Source organism: Acinonyx jubatus, chromosome D4, assembly GCF_027475565.1.
Source record: "Acinonyx jubatus isolate Ajub_Pintada_27869175 chromosome D4, VMU_Ajub_asm_v1.0, whole genome shotgun sequence".
Lineage (NCBI taxonomy): Eukaryota > Metazoa > Chordata > Mammalia > Carnivora > Felidae > Acinonyx > Acinonyx jubatus.
Window position 1 is genome coordinate 3682552 of NC_069391.1, and position 15137 is coordinate 3697688.

Below are 15137 nucleotides of genomic sequence, written 5' to 3' on the forward strand. Positions count from 1 at the left end.
GCAGGGAACAAAGGCGCCTCTGCTCTCCCCCTCCCGGGTGGGAGGAGGGGTGGATGCGCCCTGCCCCTCCCCTCCCCTGCCCCGCCTTCCCGGGGGCTCCCGTTTTTTTCTTGCCTGCAGCTGGTCTCCCCAGCCTGGGCCTTCCCGGTGAGCCCTGTCCTGGCGGCCGCGTTCCAAAGGCAGTAGCCCGAGATGTCCCGGGGGGGGGGGGGGTCGCTGGAGAAGATCACGGGGACCCTTGTGGGACACTCAGGAACTACGGAAGGGAGATGTGGTGCCTTGCAAGGGGCCTGGTACCTGGAAGGGCTCGGTAAATGCTCGTGGAATCAGAGGCATTAACAGACAGATGCACCTAAGGGGCAGCCTGTACCCCCGTGGTTCCCACCACCCACCCCCACTTCCTCCAAGGGCCTCTTGAAGCTCTCCCCCGCCCCCAAACACGTTCGCCCAGTCGGAAGCACTTTCCCCTCCACTGACTCCTTCCACAGCACCGGGATGAGGAGGCCAGGTCTCGGGAAAGGCACTCCCCACCCCCTCGGTTCAGCTAAGGCCCCCAAAGGCTCAGGAGAGCTCGCCGGGATGCATGGAGGACAGCCAGGCTGCATCAGGCAATGCCCGAGGTCCCACAGCCAGGCAGCCGGCAGCACGGGGGGCTGAGCGGCCGAGGTTCTGAACAGCCTGCGCACCCCAGGGCTGTCTGCCCCCTGGAGCTCTACTGACTCCCGGGGGCCTGGCGCCTCCACTGGCGCTCCGGGCCTCTTTGCTGCTTGTCGACAGCGGACGTTCCTGGGTTATCCACTGGGATCCAGTTGTGGGGCCCATGCTAGCACTGGACAGACCCCAGATTGCCATTTGGAGCTGGCCCTCGGAGATGGGAGCCAGGCAACAGCACCCGCCAACATCCCTTGGGTGTTTATTATGAGCCCGGCATGGGAGCAGGCTTACGACTGTGGGAGAGGATCAGAATGCACATACCTTGGGAGCTTGCCAGCAGCAGGCCCCTGCTGAGGTCTTGCCAATCCTCAGATGAGGAAACTGAGGCAGTAAGTGACGCTAAGTCACTGGCCCAGGGTCTCAGCACTGGCTGATTCAGAGCCCCGTTGCCTGTGCCGTTTCTCAAAGGTCACGGTGGGCACGAGGGTGGCACGGGAGGCAGGTTCCACCTGGGACTTCCAGCTCTGTTTCTCCGATGCCCGCCCAGCCCCCCACTCCTGGATGCCCACCTCCCCAGGGATTCCTATTTTTTTTTTAATGTTTGTTATTTTTGAGAGAGAGAGACAGAGCGCAAGCAGGGGAGGGGCAGAGAGAAGAGGGGAGACACAGAATCGGAAGCAGGCTCCAGGCTCTGAGCCGTCAGCACGGAGCCCGACGTGAGGCTCGAACTCACCAACCGTGAGATCATGACCCGAGCCGAAGTGGGACACGTTAACGACTGAGCCACCCAGGCGGCCCAACGGATTCCTAACTTGTGCTCACAGGGATTCTTTTGCGCACGAAAGAAATTTTCCTCTGGAGCCCAGCAATGAGAATTCGAGGCCAAGAGGTGCAAGGGGGGCAGGGGTTGGGAGGGTTCAAGTGTGAAAACCTCTGTGTCTGCCCCTCCCACCCCCACATCCATGACAGATCAGGAAACTGAGGCTCAAAGAGAAGAGGAACATGCAGGTCCCACAGGGAGGCAGTGCTAGGCGGGGACAGGAACCAGGTCTCAGCCCCTGGGCTTCAAGCAGCCTGCTCAGCCGGGTCCCCTGCGCCTCACAAAACCACCGGAAGAGGATGTGAAACTCAGGCAGAGTGAGTGCTGGTGTGGCTCTGTGTCAGGGCAGCATACTGGGCCCCCGCCACCCCACCACAGCCAGGGGACCCGATGTGCGTGCAGACCGGCTCCAGAGCCCCTGCGCAGCCCTCTCTTCCCCCAGCCCCTGTCAGCCCCCTTGCAGCCAGGGGCAGGACGTCCATCCGGCCAGGGGCCTGCAGGGTAAGGAAGCAGCCCCGCCTCCCAACCTCTCTCTTTGCCCTGGGACCTCTGGGTTTGGGGATCTGGGCTCTGAGCACTGATGGAAGGACCGTCTGTGGGCTCTGGAGAGCTTCAGACAGACACAAGTCCTGAATTCTCCCTGTGAGATTTCGGGCAAGCCCCTGCTCCCCCCGGGCCTCGGTTTCCCCATTTGTCAAACGGGTGTATTGGACTCGTTCAGTGCTTTCCGATGGCTGGTTTGCAGCAAAATGAGAAAAGTGGGCACAGGGTTGTGCGCTTTTCTTAAAGTCAAATGCACTCGTTTAATGACTGCCCTCTTTTCTGATGGTGTCTCCTAGTTATTTTTGGTGGCATCTTCTTTGGAACGATGGTATTTTTTTTTTTTCTACGCTACTTGGCAAAGTAAATACTTGTCAACCCTTGGTTCGTCTTGCAGTTTAAAGTGAAGTCTTGTAGGGAGCGCCTGGGTGGTTCAGTTGGTTGAGCGACTGACTTCGGTTCAGGTCATGATCTCGTGGTTCCTGAGTTCGAGCCCCGGCGCGTCGGGCTCTGTGCTGACAGCTTGGAGCCTGGAGCCTGCTTCGGACTCTGTCTCCCTCTCTCTCTGCCCCTCCCCTGCTCACGCTCTCTCTCTCTTTTTCTCTCTCAAAAATAAATAAACATTAAAGTGAAGTCTTGTATCTGGGGGCCACAGCCGAGGAGCTTGAGGGCAGGGTGCAGGGAAGCTTCAGGAATGGGGCGGTGGCTTTGAGTAAGTGAGGATGTCCTGTGCTCCCTCCAACGCCGCCTGGCCAGGCTCACACCTGCCTGGTGGCCCCGCTGGCTGAGCCCTGTTTTGATCTCGGTGACTTATACCTGCCACTGTTGTAACTCTGGGGAATGGGGATGGGGCCTTGGGGTGGGTTTTGGAGGGGACGGCGGGGCCCAGCCTGGAGGGGCCGATCTGGCTGGAGCTGCTCACACAGCCTCGGCTGGCCCACGGCCTGGGACAAGCGGGAATTCCTGGCCCTGCCCATCATGGGAGCAGGTATGACAGCCACGCAGGTGACACCAGGCCTAGGCACTCGGGTGCTGGACTCCACCGGGGCAGCCAGGCAGACTGGCAGAGGGCCTCCTTGGGAGCCCAGCCCCTGCCTGGCTCCCGTGTCGCCATGGCCCGGGAAGCCAGGCCCGCTGCGCCCAGGGTGCGGAAGGGCTGGGTGTTCTTTGCCTGTGTCTCTGTGGTGGCTGCCAGGCGCTGGGCCATCGCCCGCCGCGCCATACTCCGAAGCCCCGCACCTTGGCCGGCAGCTGTGCCAGCTCCAGCCACCAAGGTGAGTCTCCAGGGCAACCGGGGCCGCTGCCGGGAGGCCGGGTGGGTCACGGCCAGGGCCCGCCGCCCCTCCCTCAGAACTGGTTGAAGGAGTCTGGCCGGAAGCCAGCGGGCATCGCCATCCGTGTCTGAGAGGAGGGGGCCCCCCCCAGGCCGGCCTGTCCCCCCCGCCCCCTGCCTGGGCGGCCGCTGCCGGGGAGCCGTGCGTCCAGCGTCTCCTGTTCCTGTTGTGCTTCTCAGATTACCAAGGGCTCCTGGGCATTGTTTTATCATCCGCTCTCCTGAGGGCCCGGTGGTGGCGTTATTATTATCACCCCATCCTACTGATGGAGAAACTGAGGCCGGGAAGGTGCAGAGCAGGGACGAGCACAACTCAAGAGAGAGTCTCCCAGACCTACGGGGCTCCCCCTCGGCCGTGTGTGCGCGGGCTCTGCGAGGGTCGAGACCCGACCTCTGACTCCGTTTCCTTTCCCAGGGCTCCCCTCTCCGTGATTCTCTGTGTTTCGGCCTCCCCTGCGGTCTCTGTCTGCATTTCCATCTACTTGTGTCTCTTTCTGCCTCTTCCTCCTTCCTCCCTTCACCTCCAGCCGTCGCAGGGTGGCTGGGTGGCCTTCAGAAGTGTCAGGGGTCAGCGACCCCTGGGGTGGTGGGCCCCAAACTCTCCAGGAGTGGGGGACCGTTGTCAGAGTGGCCCCCGGCTCCCACCGGTGTGGGTGCTGTTTATCAGGGTGAACCGGCTGCCCTGTGCTCCTCTGAGTGACCCCCCTCCCCCCGACACCCCGGGAGTCAGTGTCAGGGGCGGCGAGAGCCCACTTCCTGGGGAGGCCCAGGAGGCCCCACAGCAAGCTCCAGGCTGGTCTGGAACCCTCGGCCTGCCCCTCCTGGGCCGTTTCCGTGGCTCCAGGAGATGATGTATTTTGTTCTAGTTGCCCCGGGACAGTAACGCCCTGTGAGGTCAGAGACTGGGGGTGACAGTGATATCACACCCCTCCACCCAGGATGGTCTCCGGGAGGTCTGGATGCTTCATTTTCCGCCTCCTGACCAACCCGGAGCTCGGCCTCCAGCCTGTGGGAAACCCCCTCCCCCTGAGGAGGAGGAGGAGGAGGACTTGGAGGACGAGAAGGAGGCCCCTGGAGGTTCCCAGGAACCCAGTGACGGAGGAGGTGGGGCTAAGCCTAGGCTCTTAGCCCAGGTGTGTCACCTCCTGCCAAGGTGCGTGCTCACCCGCCCACAGAGGGCCAACCCGGGAGCCAGGCAGGCCAGGAATGGTGACGTTGATGTCGGGAAATGACCCAGGAGCCTGGCCAGGCTACACCCTCTTCGTGTCCTCCTCAGGCTCTAAATATAGACCGCAAAACACAGGTGGTCACCTGCTCAGAAAGAGGTGAAAGGTCTTCTTCCACTGAGGGCCGGCCCAAATCTGGGTACCTGGCTGCTATTTCTCACTAGGCCACCAGCGCCCTCTGTGGCCTTGGCTGAGCCCACGTTGGAGGCGGTGACGGGCAAGGCCTGCGTGGCCGCCTGGACGTGGCCTGGAGCCCAATTCTCGCGCCGAGACCTCCCCAGAGCTGCAGCTAGGCCCCAACCCCGTTCCCCGAGACCCTGTGCAGGGGCAGGGCCGGGTCTCAATGTGAACGACCACCGGAGCAGCACTGATGAATCCCCTTCCGTGTACAGGGAGGGCAAGGGGTGGGCAGTGGGTAGGAAGCAGGGCCAGGTGGCTGGCAGGGGATGGCTTGAGGTGCCAGGGACGTAGCGGTCCTGTGTGAGCCTGGCTTGCCCCGAGGGCAGCGGGGGCACTTTTGAAGGGTCAAGACCAGCAGGAAGGAAAAAGTGCCCCAGAGATTTGGCCTCTGGACCCCTCTCCCTTCAACTGGGGGCGGCTGGCTGTCCAGGGGTTCTCCAAGCCAGGGAGCGATGGAAGGCCCGGTGGGGTCTGTGGCAAACCCACAAGCACAGGGCCTGCCCAAAGGGGACAGCTGCCCGCCAGCCCCCACCCAGCCTCCGGTTGCCCAGGCACACAGACCCCATGTGGCCAGATTGTCTGAAGTTACGGGAGAAGCCAGAACTGCGGATTTTCATATGAAATCACCTGACCTTTTACTGTTGGCTCAAAAATGTAAAAATACTTTGCAAGCCAAACAAAACACACGTGTGGGCCGATGTGGCCTGCCTCCAGCCCCTGACTGCCAGTTCTCTGCCCGTCTTGTGAGCTTCCTCTGCGGGGAGCATCCTGGCGGTGGAACGGTCTGAACAGCATACGGTTGTTCTCGGGGCTGCTTGTGACCCCCGGGGAAGGGCAGGTGCGCTCCCCAGGGAAAGGTTGGGAAGCTGGGACTGCAGGAGGTGGGGTGAGCTGTGAGCGGGATGAGGGATGAAAGGAGGGCCCCGATTCTAACCCCCCCCACCCCCGCTGTCTACAGTGCTCTTTCTGTTTCTCCCAGCAGACCCTCCAAGGGCAGGGGTTATAACCTTGGTCTTTACCCACCCAAGGTCACTGGGCTGCCATGAGCCCCATGTGCGCAGTATGACTCGGTTTCCCAGCCGCCCACTGCCGTGGCCCCCAAAGTGAGGCCCTAGGCGCATGCATTGAGGGTGAGTCTCAAACTCTGTCCTTTTTCTTTTTAACTTTTACGATGGCAGATTCCAAACAGACACAAAAATGGAGTGCATAAACGCATCCCCAGCTCTCACAACTCCAGGCAGGGACTCTCTTGTTTCCGCCCACCACCCCCGTGCCCTACCGTCCCCCGCAGCGGACAAGGCTTGTGCAAATCCCGGGCACGTCGTTCTATCCGTAAAAATCCCAGTATGTTACTCTAATAGCAACTGCAATACCGTGATCGCACCCAGAAAATGATACGGAATATCATCAAATATGCAACAGGGTTCACATAATCTCAGTGGTCCCTTAGGTTTTGTTTTTGTTTTTTTTTATAATAGTTGCCCTGCTAAACAAAACCCACATGTTGCATTTGGTGATGTCTCTTACCTTTCTTTTAATCTGTGGTCTTCCCATTGCTTTTTCCCCCGAAATGCATTTGTTGAAGAAACTGGGTGGTTTGTCCCGTCGAGATTCCCACAGCCTGGAGTTTGTGGATTGCATCCTCAAGGGTTGTGTTTAACGTGGTCCCCTGTCCCCTGTAATTCCCCAAAACGGTAGTTACACACACAGGCCTGGTTGGATGCGTGTTTAGTTTTTGCCAGGAACACTTTGTGGATGGCTCTGTTCTTCTATCGGGCAGCACCTCCCCGCTTTGGGGCTGCCCCTGCCCTGGTAAGGTCCCCGCTTTGGGGCAGGATTAGGAAGGGAGGCGCGTCGGGGCTCAGGAGAGGGTCTTGCATGCGGGAGGTGCGCCGTGACTCGCGGCCCCCGTCACTGACCGTGTGGGGCAGAGTCTCTGGCCCGTTTGACTCGGGGGCACCAAGCACCTCTGTGAGGTGCTTCACCTGTGCTGTCTCATTAGTTATGCCCCCTTTGCAGGGGAGAAAACTGCGTTGCAGGGGAGGTGATTTGCCCACAGGTAAAGGAGTCACTTAGGAAGAGAAAAGTGGAGCTGGGCTTCAAACCCAGGTATTTCAGCGTCTGAACCTGTCCTCTGTGCTACACCAGCACCCTGGGAGCTAAGGCGTGTGTGCACGTGCCTGTGTTCACACTCATGTGCGTGCAGCTGGAGCGGTGGGCAGGTTGGCCAGGACCCCTGAGGGGAGCCCCAAAGTGGGGGTGAACAAGGCAGGGAAGGGGACTTTGTAAAAACAGACAGATGTGAACCAGAGATTGGTCGAGTGAAGCGCACCCCCCCATCCCCCCCTCCAGCCGTGCTGGGGGCAGGTGGTATCGGGATGGAATCCCCCCCCTCCTCACCTCTCCAACCTACCTGGGCCCCAACCCCAGCACCTGGACCTTGAAGGTTGGAGACTGGCTGGGAGCAGGTGGAATCCCCCAACCCCCTTGAGTCACTTGGCCTGCACGGGCCCCTTTCCAGCTGTAAAATGGGCTTGAGCTCGCTTTCCAGGCCCCTCCCTGGGAGAAGGAGATAAAGAGAGCAGAGAGATAAGTGAGGGCAGGCCCCTGCTGGATTAGCCCGGAATTCCCAGCAGCGCCTCGAGAGCATGGCCCCAGGGGAAGGAGTGGGAAGAGGAGTTGCTAGTCAGAGGGCAGGGGCCAGTGAGCAGGTCACCCTTCTGTTGCTCTTTGAGGCCCTCCTTCCTCTAAATGCGCAACACCCACCTCTCGCCCTCCCTGGTGGCAGAGCCCAGAAGCTTCCTAAACAGCCTCCTAGGGATCTCCACCCCAAACTAAATCTACCCATCTTGCTTTATTTATTTTTAACTTAAAAAAAATTTTAAATTTATTTAGAGAGAGCGTGCGCGCGCAAGCGTGCATGCGCGCAGGGGAGGGGCAAGGGGGGCGGAGAGACTCTAGCAGACTCTGCTCAATCAGTGCACAGAGCCCCATGTGGGGCTCCAACTCACGAAACCGTCAGATCAGAACCTGAGCTGAAAGTAAGAGTCGGGCACTTAACCGAATGAGCCACCCGGGAGCCCCTAGGTGTTTTTAAAATGTATGTTTGTTTGTTTATTTATTTCTGAGAGAGGGAGACAGAGAATCCCAAGCAGGCTTCATGCTGTCAGCACAGAGCCAGATGCGGGGCTCAAACCCACGAGCCATGAGATCATGACCTGAGCTGAAATAGAGTCGGATGCCTAACCGACTCAGCCACCCAGGTGCCCCAGTTCGGCACAGCTGTAATCGACGTTTCCATAAATAAGCTTGTATTGACAGAGACCCACCTCCCTCCCCCTGATTGCTTCCTTCGGGGGAATTCCTACTAGTGTATCACTGAATCAAAGGGCATGAGCATTTTTTTTTTAATACCCTTCATAGAAACTGCCGGATGGTTTTCTGCCAGTCCTTGTCGAGGCCTTGCTTCAGGGTTGGACGGTGTTCAAGCTGCCGTGTGGGTGGGGCATGCCGGGGGCCCCACTATCCGTGGATAGCTGAGGCTTGGCACACAGTGGGTACACACGATACGCTTATGGAATGTGCAGTCTGGCCTTCCCTCTCCTCTTACAAATAGAGAAAGCGAGGCCCGGCGGTGGGAGACCGGTTCTGGGGAGGTCGGTAGCATTGCCAGGGCTGACAGGTGATAGTGCAGCAAAGGCCCCCGCAAGGACAGGGCTTGTCCCCACACACCACACACACACACACAGCACTGAGGACTTTACGCACGGGTGTACCGAAGGCACAGTTACCATTCCAGGACTCAGGAGCACAGAGCCAGGCGCAGGCAGCGGCTGAGGGCTGTGCATGACTTCCCCGCTGCGATGCTTCCCGAAGCAGAAACAGGCTCAGAGAGGTTTAGCAATTTGTCCCAGGCCACAGAGCTAGCCTTAACTGGAATTCGTGGGAGGCAGGTCTGACACCAGGGCCTCTCGACCACGTCTCAACGCCCACACAACGCTGGCACTGCGGCAGCGCACGCGCCCACGCAGGGCGCCTAACCGCGGGCCCACGGCACGCACAGCACGTGCCCTCCGGGCCACGCTTAGGGCAGGCTCGCGAGGGCGCGTTCGCGCGCGCGCGCGCACACACATACACACGCCCCCGGCATCGCCGGCCCCGCCCCCCCCGCGCCGCCGGCCCCGCCCCGAGGCCCCGCCCCCGGCCTGACCTCCGCGGGGCCGGGCCGCTGGCGCAGAGCGCAGGCTGCGCCGAGCCGCGCGGGCCGCCGCCGCCGCCGCCGCCGCGCGCCGGGCCGGCCCCGCGCCCGCGCCGCCCCGGGTCTCGCGGCCCGGCCGGCCGGCCGCGCGCCCGCGAGCCGTTCATGGTGCAGCGCATGTGGGCCGAGGCGGCCGGGCCTGCGGGCGGCGCCGAGCCGCTGTTTCCGGGCTCCCGGCGGAGTCGCAGCGTGTGGGACGCAGTGCGCCTGGAGGTGGGCGGCCCCGACAGCTGCCCGGTGGTGCTGCACAGCTTCACGCAGCTCGACCCGGACCTGCCGCGCCTGGAGGTGGGTGAGCGGGCCGGGGAGGGGCCTTCCGCACAAAACCCGGGACGGCGAGGGGGGCGTGGGGGCTGCCGCACAAAAGGTCCAACGCTTTGGGGGCCAGAGCCGAGACTTCGTGGTTCCCCCCTCCCCCCACCGCCACCATCTGTCCCGGGACCTGGCCCCACCGAGCTTCTAGGTGTGCCAGTCCCGCGCCCCCTGCGGCCCAGGTAGATCTGTTCCCGCGCGCTGTCACTGTTTACGTCTGCGAACTTCTGACAGCAGGGGCTGGGCCTGCACCGGCGGTTAGGCTCGGCGGTGCAGGAGGTGAACGAGTGGTTAGGATGACAGAGTCCTCCCAGGCAGTTGGGACCACAAGGGCCTTCCAGACAACACCCCTTGGGGGCAGACAGGGATCCGATGTTCAGAGCTGCCCCGAGAAGCAGCGTGGAGGGCAGACAGGCAGGCCTCCCGCCTGTGCCTCTAGGTGTCCAGGCAGGGAGGTTGGGAGAAGGGCCTTTCAGGCCGAAGGAGTGACTCGTTTCTGGTTGACGAGAAAATATGCCGACACCCTGAATTCATAAGGATTTAGGAGGGCTCAGAGAAGGGTCATGTGCCTGCCACGAAGGGGGCTGGGGATACCTAGGTGAGGGCTGGGTTCCTCGTTTCCGGTGTGCTCTGGGCAGTGAGGCTCAGTGGCTCATGGGGTCTCCACCTGCCACCTGACTGTGCACCTGACTCTGCAGCAGAGTCTGGCAGAATCCAGGGATGGGCCCCCTCGCCCCGTTCTGCCTGAGCGTGGGGCCTGGACAGAGGCTGTCCCTGGGTCCCGGGGCTCAGGGTACATCTAGGCCAAGCCAGAGCCTTAAGAGTGAAGTTTGAGCCCCCTGCTGGTTAGAGCCCCTCCCCCTTGGCGCCCCCTCCCCTTCCATCATTTAGGGCCACAGTACCTTGTCAGTGCTGGAGATTGCCAGCCTGGATCTTGTGCCTCTGCATCCGCAGTGCCTAGATGGGGCCTAGATGGGTATTTGCCCGAGGATAAAGCATGTCTCCGTGCCCCGCATGGGGGAAAGATGGGGCGGGGAGCTCGCTGAGGGGACTGTGGGTCTGGAAGACTCCTCCTGAGCTTGGCGGATGGCGGGGCCAGGCGAGTCCTCCAACCCTCATCCACCCACAGCTCCAGTCTTCTTTGGCGGCTGGAGCAGCCCCCCAGGGAGGGTGGGGGTGGGAGGCCTGACACCAGCCCAGTGCTCATCTGACTTTCATTATGTCTGGCAGTGGCTCGGGCTTTGTGTGCTGGGAGGGTCCGGCGTGCGTGCGCACAGGGGCCGGGCAGGTTCCTGGCCTGGGTGGGGCGGGCCTTTGTGGCTTCTATGCCTCCCTCCCTGTCCATCTGCATCCTGGAGGGTCGAGGAACCGAGGGAGAGGCAGATCTGAGCCCTTACCCCTGCCCAGGGTCTGCCGTCCCTCCATCTCCCTGCTTCCCCTCCCCCTTTCTGTCTCCCTCTTTAGCTGCTACTCTCCCTCACCCGGCCTCAGCGCTGAGATCCAGGCCATGGCCGCTGTTTAGAAATCAAAGGGGAAGCTTCTGGCTGGGGCAGGAAAACCAGGGTCCTGGCAGAAGAGGAGGCCACTGCCGGAAACCAAACACAATGACCATTTACCATGGGCCGAAGGGAGGGGGGCCAGGGAAGTCCCTGTCCCTCCTGCCAACACAGTGCGCCCCCCCCACCATCCTGGGGCTGGTTTCCTGGTCTCTGTAGCGAGCCAGAGCCGAAGCGGCCCTGCTCGTGGCCCTGTCCTGTCTGGAAACCACCAGGCAGTTTCTGCTTGCCCCCTCCCAACCCCACCCCCAACCCCCATTTCCCCACCACGCCTCCACCCAGGCCCTCCCTCTCTGGGCTGCCAGATGTCCTTGCACATCTGGGCATCCACTCGTCATCGTGATTGAGAAAGCCAAGTCACTGCTGCCCCCAGCTTGGCCTGAGGAGTTCTGTGCTTTCTGGAGGTCACCTGGCCCATGCCCTCGTCTCTGGGCAGGCCACGACATTGGCCAGGCAGGGAGGAGTTCTCAGGGTGCAGCACGTACTGGCTGCAGGCACCACCCCTCTCTCCAGCTGGCTTTGACCAACCCTGCAGAGTAATAGCCAGCCCCACTTTATAGCAGATAAAGGGAGGCAGAGAAATGAGGTCCCTGATTTTAACGTACACCCAGCCGAGGACGCGCAGCCAGGATTTGAATATGGGCTGTTGTTTATTGGGGGCCTGCTGTATTTGAGAGCCCACCGCAAGGATCAGAGAAGGATAGGGCAGAGCTCACTGCTGAAGCAATTATAAGTTCATGGGGAGGGCAGCGGAGCTGTCAGGGGAACAGAACCACGTCCAGGCAGCTCAGAAGCCCCTGGGCAAGTGAGGGGTAGCAATGCTTCTAGACCAGAGAAGGCAAAAGTCCTTTGGGCCAGAGGACACCGGGGAGGGCTTTTAGGAAGGAGCGAGCCCACAGCTGGACCCCAAAGGTTTAAAGTCATAGCTCATACGAGCCAGCCAGCGCTTTGTGGGAGGCCCTGTGCTAAGTAACACACAGGCAGCATTTCTCTTTGCTGCCAGGATCATCGATTGCCCATTTCACAGATGAAACAGCTGAGGTCCTAGAAGTTAGACTGCACAAACGCCCCAAGTTAGTGAGTGGCAGAGATGGAATTCTGACCCACACCATGTGACGGTAAGGCCTGAGCACAGTCTGCATGGAACGGAATGAGGAGGGCTTCTCTGTTCTTCTGGTAGAAATAAATAGGAGAGTCTCCCCACCCCCAGTCTCCTGCCTCCTTCCCGGTTGTCTGGTCTCCTGATCAGCTTTGTGCAGCTCTTCAGTTTCACCCCCAGGGCTCATTTGCCTTTGACACCGGAGGCCCTAGAGGCATAGCCTTGGGTGGGAGGGAGTCTCTATCTGCACACTGCAATCTTTGAGGAGGGCTCCTTAGCTAACTCGGAGGGAGCAGGCTCCAGGCTGTTGGCCGAATCAAGTTCAGGAGGGGACTGACTGCCACCTGCTGGGCCCCCATGAACCCCGGGAGAGGAGGAAGGTGGGGGCCCAGGCTGGCTGGTACCGGGTCCTCGTGCCTTCTGCCAGGCTGCCTCCCTGGGGCAGCCGAGGTGAGACTGCTCACCGGCGGGGCTCCGTTCCGTCCTCAACCTAGAAGTCGGACGTGTGTTTCTAGGCCCAGCCTTCACGGCTGCTAGAAGGGGTTGGAGTAATCCCGCGCTGGCCCCAGGCGGTCGAGGACTGGCTCCCGGGGCTGCTGACCGGCCACCCGGATAGCTCCCATGGCTCAGTACCACGCTGTGGCCACCCTGTCCCGGGCTCGGGCTTCCAGCCTCCCGGGCTCCGAGACGCCGTGTTCCTGGACACACAGCTCTAGCGAAGCGACTCCCCACTCTGCTTCTCAGGGGATGGGAGTAGAAATCTGCAGCCTCGGGCAGGAGAAGCAGAACTTTTTGCTGTCCCGGGCCCGCATCCTCTGGCTGGGAGCGAGCAGATGAATGGCTGGGAGACTGGTTGGTGAGCGGGGCCAGGACATAAGGCTCAAGGGCCCGCGTTTCGGGAGCTCTCGGGCGTGGGTGTGGCCTCGGCATTTCCCTCTCCGCCCCGGGGAACTGTTGGTTGGCCAGTCACACCTGGAGGCAGAATGTCCTTTTGAACCGGGGGACAGCGTCGTGCGTGCTGGTCCAGAGCTGGGTCTCTAGGGAAGAGAGCTGCGGGGCAGTGCCAGCTCGACCCCTCGAAACCCTAGACCTGCTCCCCATCCCTGAGCCTTGGTTGCCCATCTGGAAAATGGACCTGATACCCGTTCCTCCCCTAGGGTTCAGGTGGAGACTGAGAGAGGCGGCCTGGTAAGCAGTCCCCACGGTGCCCGATGCAGTGTCAGAGCCAGGCAGGTCATGACTGCCACGGTCGTGTGGTCTGACAAGGTGCCAGGGGAGTGCCTGGGCCCCGGACTGGGCCACACGGCTGTCTGATGCTTCTCAGGCCTGGGTCCTGGAGCTGACCTCAGGGCCCCGCGGCAGGAACCCCAACCAACCACCCGCTCCGTGGAAAGGTGTGGGTGCCGGGCCCCGCCATCCCCGACGGGCTGCGCCCTCTAAAGAAGGCCTTCCCCTCTCTGGACTCTGCTCTGAGGCTGTGACTGCAGCAGCCACAGTGGATCAGGGTGGCGGCCAGGCCCGGCCAGGAGGGTCATAGGCCAAGGTTGAAATCCCTGCCCCGGCCGGCCGCCGCGTCCTGGCTGCTGACCTGAGTGAGTTCCCTGCCCAGTTCTTCCCTTACGCGTCAGGTGAGGCGTTGCGGGGTCTAAACGTGAGGAGTGTGTGCAAAGCCCGGCACCCAGCAAGTGCCCGCAGACATTGGGCGCTGTGGTTGGCGGTGTTGCTCTTGGACTGGACCTTCAGCCGGCCCTGCCCTGCACCCCCTTCGGGACCAGGCCACCCTCCTCCTCAGCTGTCACCAGTTACACTCCCTCAAAGGCCTGGTCTGTGGTGGCCTGCTGACCTGACAATCAGGAGCTGGCCCCGGATGGACAGAAGGATGGGTGGTGGGCAGGGCCAGCCTGGGGGTGCCCTCACCCCTCCCTGCTCAAGGCACATTTCCTCCTCCTAAAAATTTTTGTTATTGTTTTTTATTTATTTTCGAGAGAGAGGGAGACAGAGCATGAGTAGGGGAGGGGCAGAGAGAGAGACGGAAACACCGAATCTGAAGCAGGCTCCAGGCTCTGAGCTCTCAGCACAGAGCCCGACGCGGGGCTCAAACCCACGAACCGGGAGATCATGACCTGAGCCGAAGTCCGATGCTTAACCGACTGAGCGCCACCCAGGCGCCCCAAACTTCCTCCTCTTTAAATGCTGATGAGTAACTTGGACTCAGGCTGATGGCAAGGGTTCTTGGGGACAGCCTCTTTGGGGGCTCCACGAGGCTGGTCCCCAAACTCCAGCTTCTGGGGTCCCCAAGCTCCCCGGTTGCCCTGGCAACCGGGCACCTTGCATGGTCCCCAGCAAAGGTCCCCTTGCCTCTACGGCTGCAGTGGGGGGGGGGGGGGAAGGGGGGGCGGGATTGTGGCTCGCCCCTGTCCAGGGCTGACCTCTGGTCCCCCACTCAGTCCTGTCTGTGCCCTCAGACTCAGGGTGCAGGACACCCACCCAGAGCTTGAAGGTGGGGCCCTGCCGCACACAGCGGCCTTTTTCTTCTCCCCCAGTTTTTAGAGCTTATGGTCTAAGAGATGAACCAGGACTTGAACTTGAGAAGTCCCTGTTTCTTTTCAGCCCAGATTCTCAGTTTCCACTCTGAATGGGTGTGGGGTGCCGCGTTTAAACTGTCCCAGGAGCCTTGGATCCCAGGAGGGCTGATCAGGCCCTCTGATCTGTCTCCCGCTGTGGTTCCTGCATTTGAGCAAAACGCCAAAAAGTCCGAAGGCTGCAGGGCTGGCGCGGGCAGTTTTAGGACACCTGCTCTCTCCGTACTGGCTCTCCTCCAGGTTTCCCTAGGTGCCCTCAGGGTTTTCCCGCTAAATGTCTGTCGGCAGCTCCTGGGGGCTCTGGTTGTTGGCTACTGCCCAGTAGCAACAGCACCCTGTCCCCCTTTCCTGGGCACCACCTGTCCCGCTTCCTGGGTGCCACCTGTCCCCCCTTCCTGGGTGCCACCTGTCCCCCTTTCCTGGGCGCCACCTGTCCCGCTTCCTGGGCACCACCTGTTCCCCTTCCTGGGCGCCACCTGTCCCCCCTTCCAGGGCGCCACCTCTCTCCCCTTCCTGGGTGCCACCTGTCCCCGCTTCCTGGGCGCCACCTGTCCCCCCTTCCTGGGCGCCACCTGTC

The 15137-nt window shown here is 61.5% G+C and overlaps 1 protein-coding gene and 1 long non-coding RNA gene across 8 annotated transcripts in view; one reads left to right on the forward strand and one right to left on the reverse strand.

Annotated features, from left to right (window-relative positions):
* The first annotated feature begins 1326 nt into the window (after window positions 1-1326).
* The window catches only part of RALGDS (ral guanine nucleotide dissociation stimulator), a 31290-nt gene continuing 17479 nt past the window's right edge, over window positions 1327-15137 (forward strand). For 2 of the 6 annotated variants that reach the window (XM_027035517.2, XM_027035521.2), the window contains exon 1: window positions 9056-9299. In XM_027035517.2, coding sequence (XP_026891318.2) covers window positions 9117-9299 — 183 coding nt within the window. In that variant the 5' untranslated portion in view covers window positions 9056-9116. Of the gene's footprint in view, window positions 1976-2897; window positions 3289-9055; window positions 9300-15137 lie in introns of those variants that run through there. The other 4 variants (XM_027035522.2, XM_027035519.2, XM_027035520.2 and 1 more) reach the window with 4 other exon arrangements.
* On the reverse strand, window positions 3437-8894 carry LOC106985347 (uncharacterized). 2 transcript variants are annotated; one of them, XR_003412911.2, is made up of 4 exons: window positions 8545-8894; window positions 7167-7312; window positions 6281-6429; window positions 3437-5625 (listed from the first exon to the last, which is right to left on the reverse strand). It is a non-coding gene; the product is annotated as an uncharacterized LOC106985347 (long non-coding RNA). The 2 variants fall into 2 exon arrangements; XR_003412909.2 differs by having other exon boundaries at window positions 8522-8894.